General features: G+C 39.2%; 1 protein-coding gene and 1 pseudogene across 1 annotated transcript; both read left to right on the top strand.

The window, feature by feature from the left end:
* The first annotated feature begins 9,312 nt into the window (after positions 1 to 9,312).
* LOC120719290 (cytosolic sulfotransferase 1-like) lies at positions 9,313 to 10,462 on the top strand. Its single transcript, XM_040008394.1, has 3 exons — positions 9,313 to 9,496; positions 9,753 to 9,927; positions 10,047 to 10,462. Exons 1-3 carry the CDS (start codon positions 9,347 to 9,349, stop codon positions 10,157 to 10,159), a joined length of 438 nt encoding a protein of 145 aa, XP_039864328.1. The 5' UTR covers positions 9,313 to 9,346; the 3' UTR covers positions 10,160 to 10,462.
* Positions 10,463 to 11,772: 1,310 nt separating this feature from the next.
* Positions 11,773 to 18,703, top strand: LOC120719287 (annotated as a pseudogene).
* Positions 18,704 to 19,863: the final 1,160 nt, after the last annotated feature.

Below are 19,863 nucleotides of genomic sequence, written 5' to 3'. Positions count from 1 at the left end.
GTTGTGAGAGGTCGCGCCTCATCCCATCGCTTCGATTCCAGCGGGCAGCCTTGGGGGGGTTTGAACAGCCGGTTCCGCTCTCTTATTTCTCCGATAAACCAGGGCCAAGCCAGCTCCGATCAGCAAGAACTCTGTTATCATGGTTCCGAATAGGTAGATATCTTCAGCGTCCTCTCCCGAGCCCAGACTTCTTGTTGAGAAAAGGGTGTCAATAGCATTCAGAGACCAGTTGATCAAATCCATAATTCTCTTTTAGGTTTTAGAGAACGACAGTGAGAGACTGTTCCAGGGAAAGTAATGCACACGAGACAAGATAAGGACACAGAGGCTAAGCAGGGACGATAAGGGTAAGGAGGAGAGGAGAAAAAGTGTGACCGCCTTCGCTGAGAGCCAAACGACCAGCTAGCCCAACTTCAGTAACCCTACAAACGTCACTGCTGTGTAGTTTCTAGGGGTGCAACGATATTCGTATCGATATTGAACCATTCGATACAGTGCTTTCGGTTCGGTACGCATATGTATCGAACAATACAACATTTGTAATTTATTTTATCAATTTTCCTTCTGACGATGCTGTCTGTGTTGAGCGCTCAGTGAATCTGTGTTCGACTACTCCGCCTAGGCTGCACTGTCGAGCGCAGATCCACTGAGCGCTCAACACAGACAGCATAGTCAGAAGGAAGAGCGCAGGGCAAGCTAGCGAGACAGAAGTTAAGCTCTCCTTGCAACAGGCAAATTGAACCTCATTCAGATCTGGCGTTTGGAATTATTTTGGTTTTCATGTGACGTATGACCCTGAAGGTAAGCGAGTCATGGACTAAAGTAAAACAGTATGTTGGATGTGCCATGCAATGCTCAATTACATTGGTGTGAACTAGTGTGTTAGCGCAGTTAGCTCGTTAACGTGTTGGCCATCTAGCCCCATGCACGGAGCGATCGGCGGTAGCTCGTTAACGGAGATTTGCCGTGTTGTGGCGTTAAGGTCATTTCAACGAGATTAACCTGAAAGCACTAGTGGGAACACAACGAATATGACTGCACATTTACGCCGACATCATCCTAGTGCAAAGACAAGTGGAAGCAGACAAAAAAAAGCAAGCATGCTACCAACTTTAGCCGAGTCATTTAGACAGCTGTTAGCACATGATTCTCCTTATGCTGCTGAGAATATAGCCCAGAAGAAGCGGATAGTATAGCTTTTATTTTGGAAAGAGCCATTTCTCTGTAATAAACTCTCTTTTCCAAAGATGAGTGATTCCTCAATCAGATACAGGGCTTGCAATATCGCTAGCCCGACGTCCCGGAGCTAGCGATTTTTTCAGTCGGGCTACCAAAATCTATCTCTTCCCTGCCCGTCGGGCTATTGTAGGAAAAATATATGTCAATGCTTTTGCATTCTTTCAGAAATGTAGCTGGGTAATTATGTCATTGGCATCGGTGAGCCACTGTCAATATGTGACATATTGAAGTCGCGTTTGAATTTGCGCTTGTTTTTTTGCTTTCACTTTGCAATCGTGCGAACTGTGTATAGAGAGCGACAGCACTGATCTGTGAGTGATGATAATTTGTGCACCAATTCCTCTGACATCGTCTTATTAATCGTTAGCTTACTATGCAAACATGACAAGTGAAATCTCCCGCAGCAAGCTTAAACATGTGAGAGGTTGATCGCGCAGAGAATCGCTGAGCTTATGTGAGTGCATGTGTAAAAGCATTTCAGTTCTGCTGAGCCAAATAAGACAGGTCAGGGTGAAGAAGTGACAGCCAAAGAAAAGCTTACCACAAAACGGAGAAGTTATGACAAATCAGACTATAAGGCAAAAAGAAAGTGCAGCTTTATGGTTTCATGGACAAAAGAATTTCTGTGGCTGCAATATGACGAGCTAAATAACCAGGGCTGCACATAAGTGGTCTGCAGGTGCGCATTCGTTGTCAAAATAAAAAACACGCACAAGGGTTAGGGTTAAATTTAAAAACTGTACTTTTGAGTTAAAATATATATTTATAATTTTAATAAATGACAAATTAAAAATGCATGAACATTTTATTGGTATCGAAACAATATCAAACCGTGACACCAAAGTATCGAACCGAACCGAACCGTGAATTTTGTGTATCGTTGCACCCCTAGTAGTTTCCTGTCTTCATTTATGTTGGAAGTGATAGCAGAGCTGTACGTTTGAATTTTTTTCAGAAATCTCTCAGTCAGAACATGCTATATCATGTTTAGGTAACTAACGAAACTAGCAAGCTAACTTCCGCTAACTTCCTGCTAACTTCTAACTCTGTGAATTCTGTTTTCATGGATGCCTGGATGTTAAACTTCATAGTTACACCTGGTAAAGCAGCAATGCTGATCATTTCATTAAAGATGAAAGAAACGACGGCCCGCTTGCATGTTCTACAAAAAAAAAGTGCTTTGTTGTGTATCTGACGGACAAACACCAAACCAGTTAAGCTGCACCATTTTTACAAACCAATTCTGGCTCATCCATTTCACTCAACAATCTACTTTCCCCATTCTCATTCTCCGTTACTGTGCATTCTCTGTGCTTTTTCGGCACTGCGCATGCGCGTTTTACCCATATTCTATCGCGATATATCATTTTCTTATCATTGCCTAGCTTTGTACCGGTATTACCGTGAATGGTATAATATGGCCCAGCCCTAGCCGTGTGTATATAAGCCCTGTGTTTCCTTTGTTCTCTGTCGCGTTGTTAACATCTACTACCCTCATTCCCCACTGTCTGTTCTGTCTGCCTGTTTAGTTTAGTTACTTTCCCAGTTTTCTGTTTTGCCTGCTGTCCAGCAATAAAGCTGAGTTGTTTAAGTTCACTTTTGCCTCTGCGAGTCCTACTCTTGGGTCCACCATTCCAGCCTGCCTGCACAGTCATGACACAATTGCGAAGAGCAAAGGCCTCAAAGGGGGCAGCCTTGTCATGTCTTGCAATGTAAAAAAAAAAAAAAAGTGCAGATTTATCTTGATTAGTAAGAATGGAAGAAGTGGGATGCCTATATATCATATCAACCCATGATATATACTTTTCCATAATTTCTCCTTGCATTACCACTTTAAATGTTTCCCATAAAATTGAATCAGAAACATCTTGTTTATCATTAGTTTCCAAGAATTCTGATATTTACTTGTCATAAATTGGCAGAAGGATGCCTCAGGCAGGAGTGACGGGTGAAAACGCCAGTTTCATAACACAGAATTCCAGAACTAAAGAGGTTGGAGAATGATCTGAGATCAAGATGTTGTGATAAGTTGAACATATAACTTTAGAAATCAATTTGGAATCAAGTAAAAAGTAATCTATTCTGGAGTACGATTTGTGCACTTGTGAAAAAAAAGAATAATCTCTAGGGTTACACAGGGTTTGATGTCTCCAAACATCAACTAGATTAATGAAACTCAACATATTATTCAGAACAGTTGAAGAATTAAACAACTGAGAGGTTTGAGTAGATCTGTCCAAGTGTTTGTCAAGTTGCCTCCTAAAATTACATGAGTATCAGAGAGATTAGGTAATAAATTAGCTCGTTTGTGCACATGCCCAAGTCCTCGCACATTCCATCTCACAAATCTATTGCCACCGCTTAGCGATGATAGATTAGGATTCCCTCCTGAAAAAAATAGCACTGTACACATAAATTGCCGTTGTATAACACTGATGCCAAAAAGACAAAAAACATAACCCTCTTCCCCCCCCATCCCACTTTCCCAGACAAAAAATAAACCCCAAATACTCACAGAGGGTCCGCAAGACCATTATGAACTAAATCGTCCAAGGTAACGAGCTCTCCAGCCTCCCCCCACAAAAAAAGAAAAATAATTATACCCCCAATGTCTACATAGTTGACAGAAAAATGAAATAGTCATATACATCCCGATGCAAGGAGTTCCAAATGAAATATCAGCAATAATAAATTAGTTACAGTCTTCCTTTATAGTTCCCAAAAATCCTTAGTCTCACCATGGAGCCATGCGTTACTCGTAAACGCGCTGGATAATAGAAACTACACCGAGCTCCAGCATCCATTAGGCGTTTACGAACGTCCTGGAAGACCTGATGCTTTTTCACCACCTCCTTCGGAAAGTCAGGGAAGATGTGAATCGCCTTGCCATTGTAGTTCAAGGGAGACTGTTGCTGAGCAAGCTGTAGTATCTTCTCTCTCACTTGGAAGCGGTGAATCCGCGCTATAGTTACCCGAGGATGGTCTCCTTCCCTGGGGGTGTGGTCACCCAAACGGTGTGCTCGCTCAATGTCCAATAGCTTCTCAAAATTGTGGGACCACTGCTACCTTCACCTTCCACATTTTCTCAACCTCTTCTCTGAGCTCTTGGTATTTCTCGAGCTTCCCATGTCCCTTCTTTCTGAGGTTGCTGTCATTGGGAACTGCTACGTCTGTCTTCTTCTGTTTGTCTACCACCACTATGTCCGGTTGGTTAGCCACCCGACTTACTTACATTTAGTCAGTGATGGGAATAACGGCGTTACAAGTAACGGCGTTACTTTTTTCAGTAACGAGTAATCTAACTAATTACTATTCCTATCGTTACAACGCTGTTACAGTTACTAATAAGAAAATGCGGTCCGTTACTATTTTTCAATAAACAGACGGTTGAAGCTGTGTTCAGCTTACCGCATCTTATATCAGTTGCACGGAAGTAATGTGGACGCTACAGCTTTAAGCAGCTGCGCGCGCTCCCGCGGATGGCAATCACGATCACTTTCTAGCACAACACCTGGAGCTAAGGGGGCAAAACAATCGCATGAGTGCTGCTGTTTGACTGAGGAAGAATAAGGTAGTCGTGGTAAGCCAATCACATGACCACTTAAAGACAAAGCAACAAGGTGACATATACCAGTTTATAAATTGTGTTGATAGGCCACGTAAAACCAGAGTCATGATAAACAATATATACACGGCGTTTTTTCCTCAATAGTTTTGTCACGTTTACTGTCTAAGGACAGCGCTAGCAAGTACTCTCTGCTTATGAGCAAAAAACAAACAAACAAACACGGGAAGTTTTAGGAGTGACGGCGAGAGAGAGAGAGAGAGACTCTCTTTCATTTCTTTTTCTGCTGTTTCTCTCTCTCTCTCTCTCGCCGTCAATTCTAAAACTTCCCATGTTTGTTTGTTTTTTCTTGTAACCGAGGACAAGGGATCTTTGCCCCATTTACTCGAGTAAACGGGGCAAAGAAATAAATTGATAATTTATTTATTGCATTAATTAGACACTCAAATTCCCAGTTATTTCCAGACAGGACTTACAACACATCCTACTGATATCCCAGCTGCACATGAGACTTACCACACAAATGGTGCGAAAATTAACACAACACTGCAAACCGTCACACCCCGTTTAGCGACACTGCAATCGATTTACCTGTGGCACGCACTGCAAACAATTCGGGTCTCAGCACAGCTGGGAAGCAGCGCTATGCATGACCTGTGATCTGGGATATAAAGGGAAGTGGCACAAACAAATAAACAAAAACAAAAAAGGAGGTTAGTCCGCCCTTACGCAACTCGCATTATCAATTAAAATATTACCCAATAAAATATCAATTTTATGAAATCATTCAAAATCACAAAGCTAAAACAAACACTTAATATACCTACAATATTGATCAGTTTCCCTGCGCGCAGTCGATCTAGGGCTTGATCAATTCTTCTATTAAAACTCGTGGTCACACTAAAAAAGTCCAGCGACACACATTAAAAACGGGCACCTACAATAACAAATAATCCAAACAAAATGGCAAAAGGCTCTTACTTAGTATACCCACTCGCATCCGAGTGAATTAATCGCCTCTGTTTTTTTCCACAGAAAAGCGCTGACTTCACCCCACACACCCACTACCTTTTCACAGCTCTTCAGCAAATCACCTGGCAGAGAGCAACAAACTGCCAGGTGACACTTGTTACATGACGTTTAGCGTGTTTGGAGTGTGTAGTTAATGTGTTGTCTTGTGTAGTTAGTGTAAAGTGTTGTGGATAGTTTTGTGTTGTGTGTCAGAACAATGAGGCGACTGCTGTCTCCAAATAGAAAAAGGAGTGATACACCTGCTGCTGTCAGACCTGCAGATATCAGGCTGTGATGTTCTCCTTTATAGTGGACAGAAATTATTTTTTTGGAGTGGCACAAATAATTTGTGTGGCATCTTACTGAATGCAGAACAGCTGATTGTTCTGTAAATAGTTTGAAATGGTTATTTAAAAAATCAAGGTAAAAGGTAAATGGATGCAAATAACTTTGTTGTTTGCAAAACTTGTGCATAGGATTTTATATTTACCATTTATATTTGCATTTAAAGTTATGAAATATGATTCATTAAACATGTTTGTGGTTGTTACAGTAAAAAATATATAACTTTTTCTACTCTGATTTTATGTTTTTTGTCTGATTTTAGATTAATTGTGTTAATACAGTATGTCAAAATGAAAACATGACTGTAAATTCAGACACATGAGGTTGTGCTGAAAAGAATGATACCAAACAAGGCAAAGTAAATAGTTTTTAAAGGTGAAATGTAGAGGGAAAATCAAAAGTAGTTAAAAATGGCCAATTATACCCTGGACCCCAGAGGGTTAAATGTTTTTTTTTAAAGTAACGCAATAGTTACTTTTCAAGTAATTAATTACTTTTAGAATATTGTAACTCAGTTACTAACTTGGTTACTTTTTTGAAGAAGGAACTAGTAACTATAATTAATTACTTTTTCAAAGTAACTTGCCCAACACTGCACTTATTAGACTTGTAGTCAAGACCGCCTAAACCAAGAACAAGACAATACCAAGACCAAGTTGTGATGAGACCAAGACCGAGACAAAAAAGTCTTTAAACTGCAGCCAGATGCTGCTTCGTTTACGGGTGTCAGGCATATTTATGTGTTTTTGGGATGCACTTGCATAGTCCTCCGCACCGCTGTCTACTGTCTCACTCACTTACTGAGAGGACAGACGCACGCTCCACTTGACTGTCGCGTCTCTCACCCTCTCTGTTTTTTATATTAGCCTATATATCCTCCCATGTGATTGGCCACAATATATAGGGACTGGAGCTGAGCCACTGTGTGAGAGCTGAGCAGCGAAAGGAAATTAAGTGAGGAGCCGGCTCTCGCTCAATGGGAGTTGACGCTTCTAATCGGCTCTTAGAGCTGATGCTTTTATGTGTATGTGTTAGTCCCCCGTAAGAAAATTACTCCTCTGCATTTAACCCATTCACCCAGTGAAGCAGTGGGCAGCCACCAATGCAGCGCGTCGGGCCGGTACCTTGCTCAGGGGTACCTCAGGGTAGCCGTTCAGTGGATTTGAACCCCTGACCTTCCGATCATGGGGCAAAAACTAGGTAGAACTAACTACTGCTAGCCCTACCCCCAGCTAGCCCTGCCCCCTGCTTTTGCGCATGACACATTATCGAACATTACGTTGTGTGTCATGGATACTGATATGAGAGCCCAGCGTGTGCTCCCGATGCAGGGAAAACCAATTCTGCATTAATTAACTTCAACTCTTTAATAAGACCTACCTTGGCACTTGTGCAGGTGAAGCCAAAGGGAAGACATGCTTCACCATATTTTCTAGTCTTTGGCTTAGAATGAAGTTTGCTTGGAAACATATTCAGTGATGCTTCATCTCCTGCTTTGCGTTAGTGTGGGAGCCCCGTCAAAAACCTTTCATGCTATGCTAGCAGTGTACAAGCAATCTTTTTTTTTTTTTCCCTTTTCATACCACGCCCAGGGGGCGGGCCCCACACCTTGGGAAGCTCTACTTTAAGGTATTGGACACCGATGGTAAACTGCCATCAGACCCTAAATAAAATGTTATCTGTTGTTATCAGTATTTTTTTTTAATTATTTCTTGGTGAGTGGACATATTGGTTACACTGACTAATCATTAATCAGTAACACAACCTTCAGAAGCAAAGTGGACTGAGGGTGTAATTACTGAAGGTTACTCATTTGTGATGTCAAGGAGGAGCAGAGAATAAAACAGTAAAGCAGACAAAAAAATTACATCATATGGGAGAAAGATACTCTAAAGTGTGGAATAAAAACTCAGGCAGTTATTCTAATAAAAAAAAAAGTCAAGAGATGGAGGTGCGACCTCGACCAGAACTGTTTGACTTCCATGGAGTTGGCATGATCACAGACTTTACAGAAAACTGGGACAACATACAGAACTTCAAAGCAAGACCGGATGATATTCTTATTGCTACTTACACTAAAGCAGGTAAGGTTAATTTAACCTTAGTAGACAGAATTGTGCCAGCCTGGGTGAACATAAGAAAGTGAAGACATGTGAAAGTAAACTGATTTAAACTCAAATCAAAGCCTTGGAAATTATTTTAGACTCTCTTTATCTCTGTGTGTTTTATTGGCTTTAAAAAACCTTTGAGCTAAATTTTGTGCTGAAAGGCACTATATAAATAAAGCTTAAGGGCATGTACAAGGGTTGTGTGGAGCTAGTTACTATAGTATTTTTTTTAATAAATAATTTCATGTATTGCTATATTTCCCACTGAACAGCATGGTTTTATCTGCTTCAACCTCAGGAACCACATGGGTCTCCTACATCCTAGATCTTCTGTGTTTTGCGCACATGGGTCCAGACCGTCAGACTTCCATTCCTCTTCATGACAGAGTACCCTTCCTGGAGATATGCGAACCCCCTATGCCCAAAGGTCTCAGATCAGTTCTGATTGCAGAAATTTTTTGTGTGTCATATGTTGAAACAGCAGCTGCTAAAATGCAACCTTACTCAGTGTGTTTCACATTCACTGTTGTCTAAACAGAGTGATATAAATTTTTTTTTGCTTGATATTTAGATTTGGTTATTTTTCAAATCTATTTGGTTATTAGACACTCAAAATTGTTTGCAAACTCACTCAAAAGTGCCTTAAAATGTTGGCCTTTTAGCCATGTTGACCTCTGACATCTAGAAAAGTCCAACTTATTAGTGGCAAACCAATCATTCTTACCTTGCAGGTACAGACTTGGCAGACAAACTTCCCACCACTCCTCGTCTCATTAAAACTCATCTACCAGTCCAGTTTGTACCAAAGTCCTTCTGGGAGCAGCGCTGCAGGGTAAAATGCATATATACCTGTAACCATAGAGACATGGGATTTATGAAACAGATTAGAACTTGTTGTTGTCTGGTTCTGCAGGTAGTCTACGTGGCCCGCAATGCAAAGGACAATGCAGTGTCCTACTTCCATTTTGAACGCATGGACAGTGGTATGCCAGAACCGGGGAAATGGAGCACCTTCCTGCAGAACTTCATGGAGGGTAAGAGTGAGTTCAGTTTAGTTTTACTGTAGAAAAAAGAGACCATGTTTTCATTTTATTTCCAACACTCTGTTATGTTTTGTTGTGTGTTTGTAGTGGTTTTTGGATCGTGGTATGACCATGTGAACGGCTGGTGGGAGAAGAAGCAGACTTATTCAAATTTTCACTACATGTTCTATGAAGATTTGATTGAGGTATCATGAGCTGTGCTAAAGTATGCCATTTACAACAAAGCTCATTACATTAAAAAGTGTCTTGATTTTGTTAATAAACACGTTGCCCTTGCTGAAAGATTAAATAGCTTTTAGGAAATACTTAGCCTTCGTCTGGTGTTCCAGTCTTTACCAAAAGAAACATTATGCAGTTGTTATTTTAACTTCAAATTCTTTGCCTTTGTATCATTTTCTTTGAAGAACATATAAATGAAATATAAAATAACACTTCACACAGGACTGTGGACGAGAAATAGACCGACTGTGTTCCTTCCTTAGTTTGTCTCCATCACCTGAAGAGAAGGAAAGAGTCAAAGCCAGCGTGACTTTTGACAATATGAAACAAAATAAAATGACCAACTACTCCACCTTCAATTCAATGAACCAGACTATATCTCCTTTCATGAGAAAAGGTATAAATGTCTAAACCTAAAAGTTGTTTTGTTCCCCTCTGTGTTTGTTCTGAAAACTAAGTACTGCATTTATGAATAGGTTGATCAAATAACCTGAATTATTTTCTCTGTTTCTTCAGGAAAAGTTGGTGACTGGAAGAACCACTTCACTGTGGCCCAGAATGAACAGTTTGATGAAGACTACAAGCAGAAAATGAAGAATCCTGATCTAAAGTTTCGTTATGAAATTTAGAGCCCCAGCTGGGTGTGATGGAACTCTGCACTGATATGTGATTAAAGAGTTAAGAAATAAGCCAAATTTGATATGAAATTTAAACAAACTAAATTTCAGGTAGGTGATAGAGACCTGTGGCAGAGTTCACAACCCTGAGCTGTCCTGCAGAACTGATAAATTCGACAGAACAATTTCCAGAAACAGTACCAACTTATATATGATAGCTTCCATTCTTTAAAAAATGATGGTCAGGTATGATTTGTCTGACACCGTGTGTTATCGTATATGGATATTATACTTTTGGCTTTTCTGCACCTTCATTCTGCTCAGTAACATGTTTTAAAACTTTGTTAAATAATGGCAACTTTGTGGTATGCTGTAAAGTTAACCCATTATCCTCATATCAGCACACCTTTTTAAAACCACTTTCTGTTTAAAAGGCGATTCTTAGCTTTATTCTTACAAGATCCAACTAAACTCAAATAGGAGAAATTAAAAAGGCAAACAACAAACAAAAGTCTAGGTGTTCAGGGAATGATGTAAAAATCCATTAGGGCACTAATACTCATGAAAGGGGTCAGTTTTACATATATATTGGAAGGACCTTTACTTTCCCTCAGCTTTATTTCAACATCTAATAACTCTTTCTTTAGCCTCAAACATTGATTCAATTCATCTGGACACAGTTGTTTATCACTGAAGAATATTTAGTAGAAACTTCATTTTAAATTTGAGAAAGAAAACTAACTTTCGACTTAGTTTATTGAATCCGTTGAAATTGCAGTTTCCACAAGACTTATACATTTTTTTATTTGTAATTAAAATATTTTTGCAATAAGGTTTGATTGAGAGTTCAATAATTTTTTATGAAATCCATTTTTTGATTTGAAGAATAATGCATTTCTAATAACCATTTATCTGCATAATCACAACAAGAGTGATGCTGAAACTTTTTAATATCAACAGGACTTTTAAAGAGAAATAGACCAATGGTGTTTCTTCCTTTTGGGGAAGGAAAATGTCAGAATCAGTATAAAAATTAAAACAAAATGACAGTTCGTGTGATGAACCACAAGGTTTCTCCTTAAATGAGAAAATGCACAGTGCAAAACTTCTACAGTGTTTTTCTTTTTGTTTATTTTTTTGGCTCCTGACAAAAAAAAAATCATATGTTCTGTATTAAAAGTCAACATTCAGTGATTAATTGGATTAAATCTAATGATGAAATATTAACTGTTATTTTCAACAGGTATTACTTCTGTCGTGTTTAGTGCTGTAGCAGGCAGGATGAGGACTCACAGACACAGAAGGATAAAGAGGCAGCTTTATTGCGCTGTGCAGACACTCAAAAAATAAACTCACAAAGAATAGACCTAAACTAGAAACTAAGAACTTAAATACTAGAAAACTAGCAGAGATGGAAGCCAGAAACACAGAGAAACTCACATAGCATATGGAGTAACAAGACAACAACGCATAAACAATGAGTTGAACTACATGAAGCTTGCAGAATTGTATGGCATCATACCTGATCTAAACATTTATATAAAACAAGGAAGAGAAACAAACAAAAGAAAACTTGTTGAGGCAGAATCCAGAGATGAACAGGAAAAACCAGAACCCTGAAAAGCAAGTGCACAAAGTGTGGTGTGGCTAGAAATAGTGAAGGTTACTGATTTGTGGAGTACAATCACGGAAGGAGTAGCAGAGATGATCAGGTGATAAAGCAGTCAGAAATAGGACGGATGATACATGAGAATACAGAAAGAAAACTCGGGAAGCTATTTAGAAAAAAAAGCTATTAATTGAAATAGATGGAGGTCCTACCTCGGCCAGAAATGTTTGACTTCCACGGAGTCTGCATGGTCCATCAGTTTACTGACAACTGGGATAATCTACAGAACTTCAAAGCAAGACCAGATGATATTCTTATTGCTACTTACCCTAAATCAGGTAACTTTGGTAGACAGATTTTTATATGCATTAGTGCACAGCAGAGATTGAAAGCTAGTGAATATGATATTTCTCAAGGTTCTTTGGCCAAGTATATGCTCCCACTTGGTAACATTAACAATCATCATCACCTTTGCAGATGTACACCTATAGACATAGCTTTGGTCAGAAGTTTACATATATGAATCATGGGATTGAATTTCATGGTAATTAGGGGCTTAAAACACTTTTTTAAATACTCTTTTTCCAGGTTAAAATGATTATACAACATACAGCTTTAATTATTTAAAAAGCAAGAATTAAGTCACAACCTTGAATTGATTGGAATTTCTCTAATCCATTTGCTTTGATAAAAAGTAGAAACACAGGCTCAAATATATACATACACTCACTTAAAGCGTTTACTAAGTCGTGCTGAATGTTCTAAGATATCTTTCAAATTGACAAGGCCAAGGACTATTAACTTCTTGTTACTGATCATGATTAACTGCAACCGGTAGCTTCTCTTTGCAGCATAAAAAAAGGATTTGTTTGACAACACTCATTGGATTTACCAAACTTCAGAACTATGGGAAAGTCCAAGAAAATCAGTGAAGATCTAAGAAGGAGAACAGCAAATTTACAGAAGTTGGGAAAGTGTATTGGAGCAATTTTAGATAACCACAGAATCCAAGATAATCAGTTAAAACAATTGTATGTAAGTACAAGTTATTTGTCTGTGTTACCACTTTGCCAGGGTCTGGAAGAGGACCCAGTGTCATGAACCTAATTTTCACACACACAAGTGGGGCCCAAAAAATAAACTCAATACACTTCAGTACGAGCAAGTACAAGTTTTATTATTCAACAAAAGGTGACCCAGAATAACCAAGGGAGGTGAGAGGCTAATTGCAGAACTGAAGAAAACTGGGATCACAGCACAGGGAAGCCGTGATCAGGACCGTAGAAGGCTGCAACGGAAAGGGGAAAAGGTTACTAGTAGTGATGGCCCGCTTGAAGCTGAAGCTCCGGTGCGTGTTTCAAAAAAATCAACACACTGCTTCAGAAGCACTGTGTCGAAGCTTGATTCGTTTGGCCAGAGTCACGTGATAATCATCATTTAGAACCTAACTGCTTCGGTGTCTGATGAGTCAATGGTTTATCCGGTCATTAAGTCTGACGTCACTAGCCGTGTCTGGGCCTAAACTCCGCTGCAAGGTCCATATATCAAACGATCACTATGGGGCATTACTGAGAGTTGAAAAACTGTCTAAAAGTCTTTCATCTTTAATGAAAATGAATCAGCGTTCTGGCGCTAACCAAGGTGTAAACATTGATTTAAACATCCAGGGGCCCAATCCAATGGAAAGCGGAATTGTATGACATTTAATACCGAAGTTAAGAAAGTTAGCAGGAAGTTAGCTCGCGTAGCTTCTATCTAATACAATATAGCATGTCCTGACTGCGGGGTTTAGGAAAACAAATTAAAACGTACAAGCTTCTGTTATCACTGTCCAACATAAATGGAAGACAAGAAAACTAAACAGCAGGTACGTTTGTAGGGTTGACTGAGTTTGGCCTAGCTGGTATATAATGAATGCGCTAGGTGACAGATAGCGGCCACAAGTATGTTAGCATATTATAAAACAAGCAGAACTCGATAAAAGTGAACGTGAGTGTGTCTCCGGTGGTTCAGGAACAAATTGTAATCGCATGGCAGGATCCTGTAAAAGGACCAAACTTCAGCCAGGAGAACAACTGAGATCTTCCATCCACAATAGGTTAGTCATTCATATACTGCTGCATGGGCTGGGCTGTAGTGTAAATCCTAAGGTTTTAAAAAACTGAGCTTAAATAAATGATTAGCGGTAATAAAAGCCGAGGGAGGTCAGCAGTGATCACTGACTGTTTTAGGAGCTGTTTGAGATCAAATAGAAGAAATACAAAAACTTAAACATGTTAACAACACAAAAGCCATATTAAACGCAGACCTACTTTAGGCCCGGAAGTAGGATTCGTCACGTCATCACTTAACGACCGGATAAGGAAATGAATCATTCGCGGGATTTGTGGAGTGTGTTTAATTTGGATGGTGACAAGAGCGAACCACTGATCATTCCACTGAGAGATTTGGAGCCAGCGAGGAATAGAGGAGGTTCGGTTGTGTGGGAGAATTTTGAGTTGACTTTTTGTCAATCGGGTGGGTTTTCCAGCTTTGTGTTCTGGCTGTTTGCTTTTGTTTGTGCATGTTATTTTATCTGAAAACGGGAAAAAGGTAAAATGTCAAAAATCTGCTTCCATAATATAAAATCATTAAATAACTTCCACTTGATTCTTTACATGTAATGTTGTAAAAATATATATTTTATTGTTTAATTAATCTGAAATGTTAGTCTGCCAAATGTGCAGCAATTGAATTTTTTATTCTCATTATCTGATAGTTTGTGGGGCCCAGGTAGAATGTATAACTGCATCTCTACCAGTTTCACTGCACTCCAGCCTCCCCTGTGCCATGTGAAGGGATTTTCCTTAAGGCAGGAGAATTATCTCCACGAAAAGGAACAGGTTTGGCCATCGCACACTAGAACAAATTCTCTTCTTAAATAAAAATGAAAAAGGGCTACTTTAAATGCATCATGTTTTTAATTTGCAAGTTCATAAGCATTTTTCCTTTCCAGTTCACAATCAATTCTACCCCCAGGTCAAAAATATGTCTTGGAAAATTTCCCTAATATAATATTATTTATGGAGGCAGGACCTCACAGCAGAAGCCTACTCCATAATGTGTTGTACATTATTATATGTATGTTATATGTAATGTGGTATTTTTCAATTATTGTATTTACCAACATCAAGAAGTCACAAGCAAAGAAAGACCAAACCATGGTGCATGTTTAAACAAGGAGAGTTTACTGGTCAAAATTATTTATTAAACAAATAAACCACATTTTTTTAACCACCACAAAGATACACGTTCAAAGCAACACAACGGCGGCCCAATATCAGACAGAATTCCACTCTGTAGAGTGAGCAATCTTAATGAAGTAGTTGGTTTTATTTTGTGGATTCAAGCTGCTCCTCATATTTTTGGCCACCAGATGTCACCAGAGAGGACTGTGTTGAAAAGCTTCGAGTAATGAACCGTTTTTCAATACAAGCTTCAATGCTTCAGAAAGCTTCATTTGGCCATCACTAGTTACTAGTGTGCAGGGGAATGGAGAGACACAACAAGGCAGGGGTAGAGCAATTTGGCTTATGATCCGAGCCAGACCATGGGACTCGGAGGGGAAGTGTGTCCGTGGGAGGTCAAACCGAGGAGGCAGAGATGAGATCAGGTGGTACACTCTGAGATCCAAGCAGGCAGGAGGACAGGCAGGTCGCAGGCACAAAACGCCAGACAGTAACCTGAGCACATGGAGGTAGAGTTAACACAGTTCATGCAATACTTGAACATACACAAAGCTTTGCAGGCAGCCAAGTTACTATTGAGGGGTGATTAAAGGACTGGCGTGGAGCAGCTGTCTGTGCAGGGTTAAATAGTCCTCCTGGTAATCACCTGGAATGGGATGCAGGTGTGATGGTGACAGCCCGACCAGAGGGTTTGGCCAGTGGGGCATCCCAAACATTCCTCAGACACAGAGCCACGAACCATGACACCCAGATTGTCGTCATAAAATGGAATGAAATTGGTGAGGATATTCAGGAACTGCTGGAACACCAGTGTCACTGTTGACTGTGAAGTGAATTTTGCACTGCCACGGGCTGACAGGGGTCTGACCCAGTAAGAACCTCCTGCCGCAGAATTACTACCTTCACACTGAATCTGAAGGCTTCCCAAAGTGGATGGAATAATAAAAAATTCTAAATTTTTCAATATGACCTCAAATTAACAGCTGGATAGTTGAAACTTGGACCCTCTTCGGTGTTCCAGTAGCACAATGATCCCAAACACGCATCAAAACTGGAATAGATAAAGAGGACTAACATTAATCTTCTGGAACGGCCTTCACATATCCCAAATTTGCGGACTGTATGTGTGCATGCATGGACGTAAGTTATATTAGCTATATTTTTTAAAACTCTTCAAAAGGAATTAAAATGACGCTAACTGAGTGTGTTGATTGTAAATGTGATTATAGAGCTTATATTATCTTGGGTTGATAATTCACTGAACAGTATCTATCTGTTTCACTCTTAGGGACCACATGGGTGTCTTACATCCTCGATCTTCTATATTTTGGACACATGGGTCCAGACCGTCAAAAATCCATCCCTCTTAATGATAGAGTACCCTTCCTGGAGATCTGCAAACCTCGTTTACCCACAGGTGTTAAATAATGTGTTCACTATTTATGGTCACTCAAATGTTATCTACCATATCATACAATAACACAAAACACATGTATATCTCAATTTAGAGTACTGAACGTTAGGACCTTCAGAGAGTTGCTTTTGTTGCACTTTGAATAAAACAAGACCTGTTTGTCTGAATGAATGAAAAAAAAACTCCAACTAAAAGTTTGTGTAATGCATATACAAGTCATTACACTCACTGCATTTAAGGTATCTGAGGTGTTAACCGGACTTGAAAAAAGTAACTTTTCTGTCTTGAAATCTGTACTTCTGAATGTTTAATGGGGATTAATTTTAAAAAAATTGTTTTTTGTTTTTTATAACAATGTTCTTTACATAGTTATTATTGGTAAAACATTGAGAATTATTACTGGATTATGCAGTTTAGCTCTTTAGCTTGAACTTTAAAATTTAGGAACACAAACTAATCCTTTTAATCACTCAGGTACAGAACAAGCAGAGAAACTTCCCACCACTCCTCGTCTCATTAAAACACATCTACCGGTCCAGTTTGTACCACAGTCGTTCTGGGAGCAGCGCTGCAGGGTAATACATCTGTACCTAAAATAATGAGTAAGTCATGAAACCCACAGATTATAATTTAGTGTCATCTTTCTACAGATAATCTATGTGGCCCGTAATGCAAAGGACAATGTAGTGTCTTATTTCCACTTTTCACGCATGAACAGTGCCCTGCCAGAACCAGGAGACTGGAGCGCCTATCTGCAGGAGTTTATGGAGGGGAAGAGTGAGTTCAGTGTAGTTTTGGTGTAAAGAAAGGTAAAAATCATCTGAATTCCTGTGTAACCATTCTTTTGTATATTCTATGGCTCCAGGGACTTTTGGGTCGTGGTATGATCACGTGAACGCTGGTGGGAGAGAAAAAGGAGACTTATTCAAATCTTCATTACATGTTCTATGAAGGTTTGATTGAGGTGCGGTGATTTGGGCTTATGTGCAATTTTCATCAGAATTTTTTATTGTCTAAAACTATACACTGTATGAAACAAAATAATAGAAACTGCAATTAGGTAAAACATCTTGCAGGTCTAGCTCCTGATGTAAATTAATTAATCCTTTCTTTGTTTATTATTGTTTTTCGCACAATAATGACATGAAAAGTAGCTCTTTACAATATTTTTACACATTAAAAGCCATCAGTAATGTGCTATAGTACAATTATTAATGGGTAGAGCTATATTTACATAAACACAATTACACTGACAAAATTATTAGTGAGTGTAGCTTAAAAATAACTGTATTGGAGTACAAAAATAGATTACTGTCCTCAAAAAGTATACTTGAGTAGAAGTAAAAAGTAACAATTTTCCACTTCAGTTTAATTCAGTTAATTAAGGACCATCTTGTGAATTTCCCCTGCTGTGCCTCTGTTACCTGAAGCTAATTTATTTTCTGGCAGTACTGGGCACAAGTTTGATATGGATACTTTTTGGTTCATAAACTCATTCCTGCTTGCGTGCTAACAATTACCTAAGGTGAACTCATTTATCATTTAATCAACTAAACTATAGTACACTGCCTAAAATAAACTCTTTAATAGTGAATATGTTATGTGTAGTGTAGAAGCAGATATGAGATCTTTTGTCATGACAGAATACATCTCATGCATTGCACAATCTTGTTCTTGGCAAAATAAGTGTACAGAAACAAGCTTCCCAAAATTTGCCATTAACTCTTACAGAAATATTAGTACATAAAGATGTTCGAAATAGCAATGCCTCTTTTCAAAAAAAACCCCAAACAAACAAACAAGAAAAGAAAATATCTCCCCTCAGGCTCATGCTGAAGCTTTTTAATGTGAACAGGACTGTGGACAAGAAATAGACCGACTGTGTTCCTTCCTTGGTTTGTCTCCATCAGTTGAAGAGAAGGAAAGAGTCAGAGCCAGTGTGACGTTTGACAGCATGAAACAGAACAAGATGACCAACTACTCCACTGTCAAAACTATGAACCACAAGATGTCTCCTTTCATGAGAAAAGGTGGGACTGTATGAATTTGAAGGTTTTTTCTGTTTTTTAACACTATCTGATCTATTTATCATGAGTTTGATCAAATCCTCATAATTTTCTTCTTTTTCAGGAAAAGTTGGTGACTGGAAGAACCACTTCACTGTGGCCCAAAATGAAAAGTTTGATGAAGACTACAAACAGAAGATGAAGAATCCTGATCTAAAGTTTCGCTTTGAAATTTAGAGGCCCCACTGGGTGCGATAAGGATCTGAAATTATGATGTTAATAATTTTCTAACAATTAGTGCAGGGCATTTATCCATATTATCCATCCTGATGGATATAAAATTCAGCTTAAAGAAAAAAAGACAAAACAAAAATAAAACCGTAAGGGTACATCTTTCACCATCTTACATGATCTTGATGATCTTACACTGATTCCCATTGGTGACACTCACGCCAGCTGTTCCTCTGGACCTCGAGTATTTGGACCGAAGTACTCACACACGTCCGCATTCAGTGCTATAGACTTTCTTTATTTTGCTGGCCAGCTATCACGATTGTTTTCTCATTCACAAAGACTTTACAGAGACATTTTGGTAATACTACTGAGCCGATCAATTGAAAAATTGCTTATTCAAAAATATAGGCAAGTTTAAAAATAGATATAAGAATTCAGGGAGAGTTTCCCTGTATCGTTTAGGTTTTATCCGATACCAGTACCAAACCGGTACTTTTGAAACGGTGCCGGTGCTTAAACGGTGCTCGAACTGGTGCTTAAAGAATGGAGAACACACAATTTGTCCAAAAACCTCTCATGTTTAGCTGTTTTTTTGTGAAAAGATAACAATGTTAGCCTTTTCTGCAGCTATAGGGCATATATGGTATCACTCTTGGCTGGAAGCAGTGCTTAAACAATGGAAAAAACACAAACCTTGTCCAAAAACCTCTCATGTTTAGCTGTTTCCCACTTTTTCTTTGGTCATTTTAGCCTTTTTGGCCAGGGTGAAGGGAGTATCTGCCATCAAACAAGATAGACAGCCGCATGTAACTACGACGGTGTTTGCTAGTTCACCTTACATGCATTAATCTAATAACGTGGTTAGCGTACTCAACGTAAATTGCACACAAACAACATTAAGCCACTCACTCAGAGAAGGCGGCTGCTGCCATCATCATTTCTGCTACACTGGCAGGGCTAGGAGCCAGGACTCTACTCCTCGGGTTCTTGGGTGATGTTGCTAACTCCGCGTCCGATAACAGGCACCACACCCGCAATAGATGTGCACGGTGTGAGGTCTCGCAGCAAGCTATCAAATATAGTGCATTTCTCGGCTTTTAACAAAATGCTATGCGTCACTAGGTGTTTCATCAGATTCAAGGAGTTACCTCCTTTGCACAGTATCACAGTATCAGCTTAATGCTGTATTCTATCACAGCTGCTCTATTCCCATGTTGTTGCAGTAT

The sequence above is a fragment of the Simochromis diagramma genome, unplaced genomic scaffold (genome assembly GCF_900408965.1).
Source record: "Simochromis diagramma unplaced genomic scaffold, fSimDia1.1 OVJJ01000545.1, whole genome shotgun sequence".
Taxonomy (NCBI): Eukaryota; Metazoa; Chordata; class Actinopteri; order Cichliformes; family Cichlidae; genus Simochromis; species Simochromis diagramma.
This window is presented reverse-complemented; position numbering and strand designations above follow the sequence as displayed.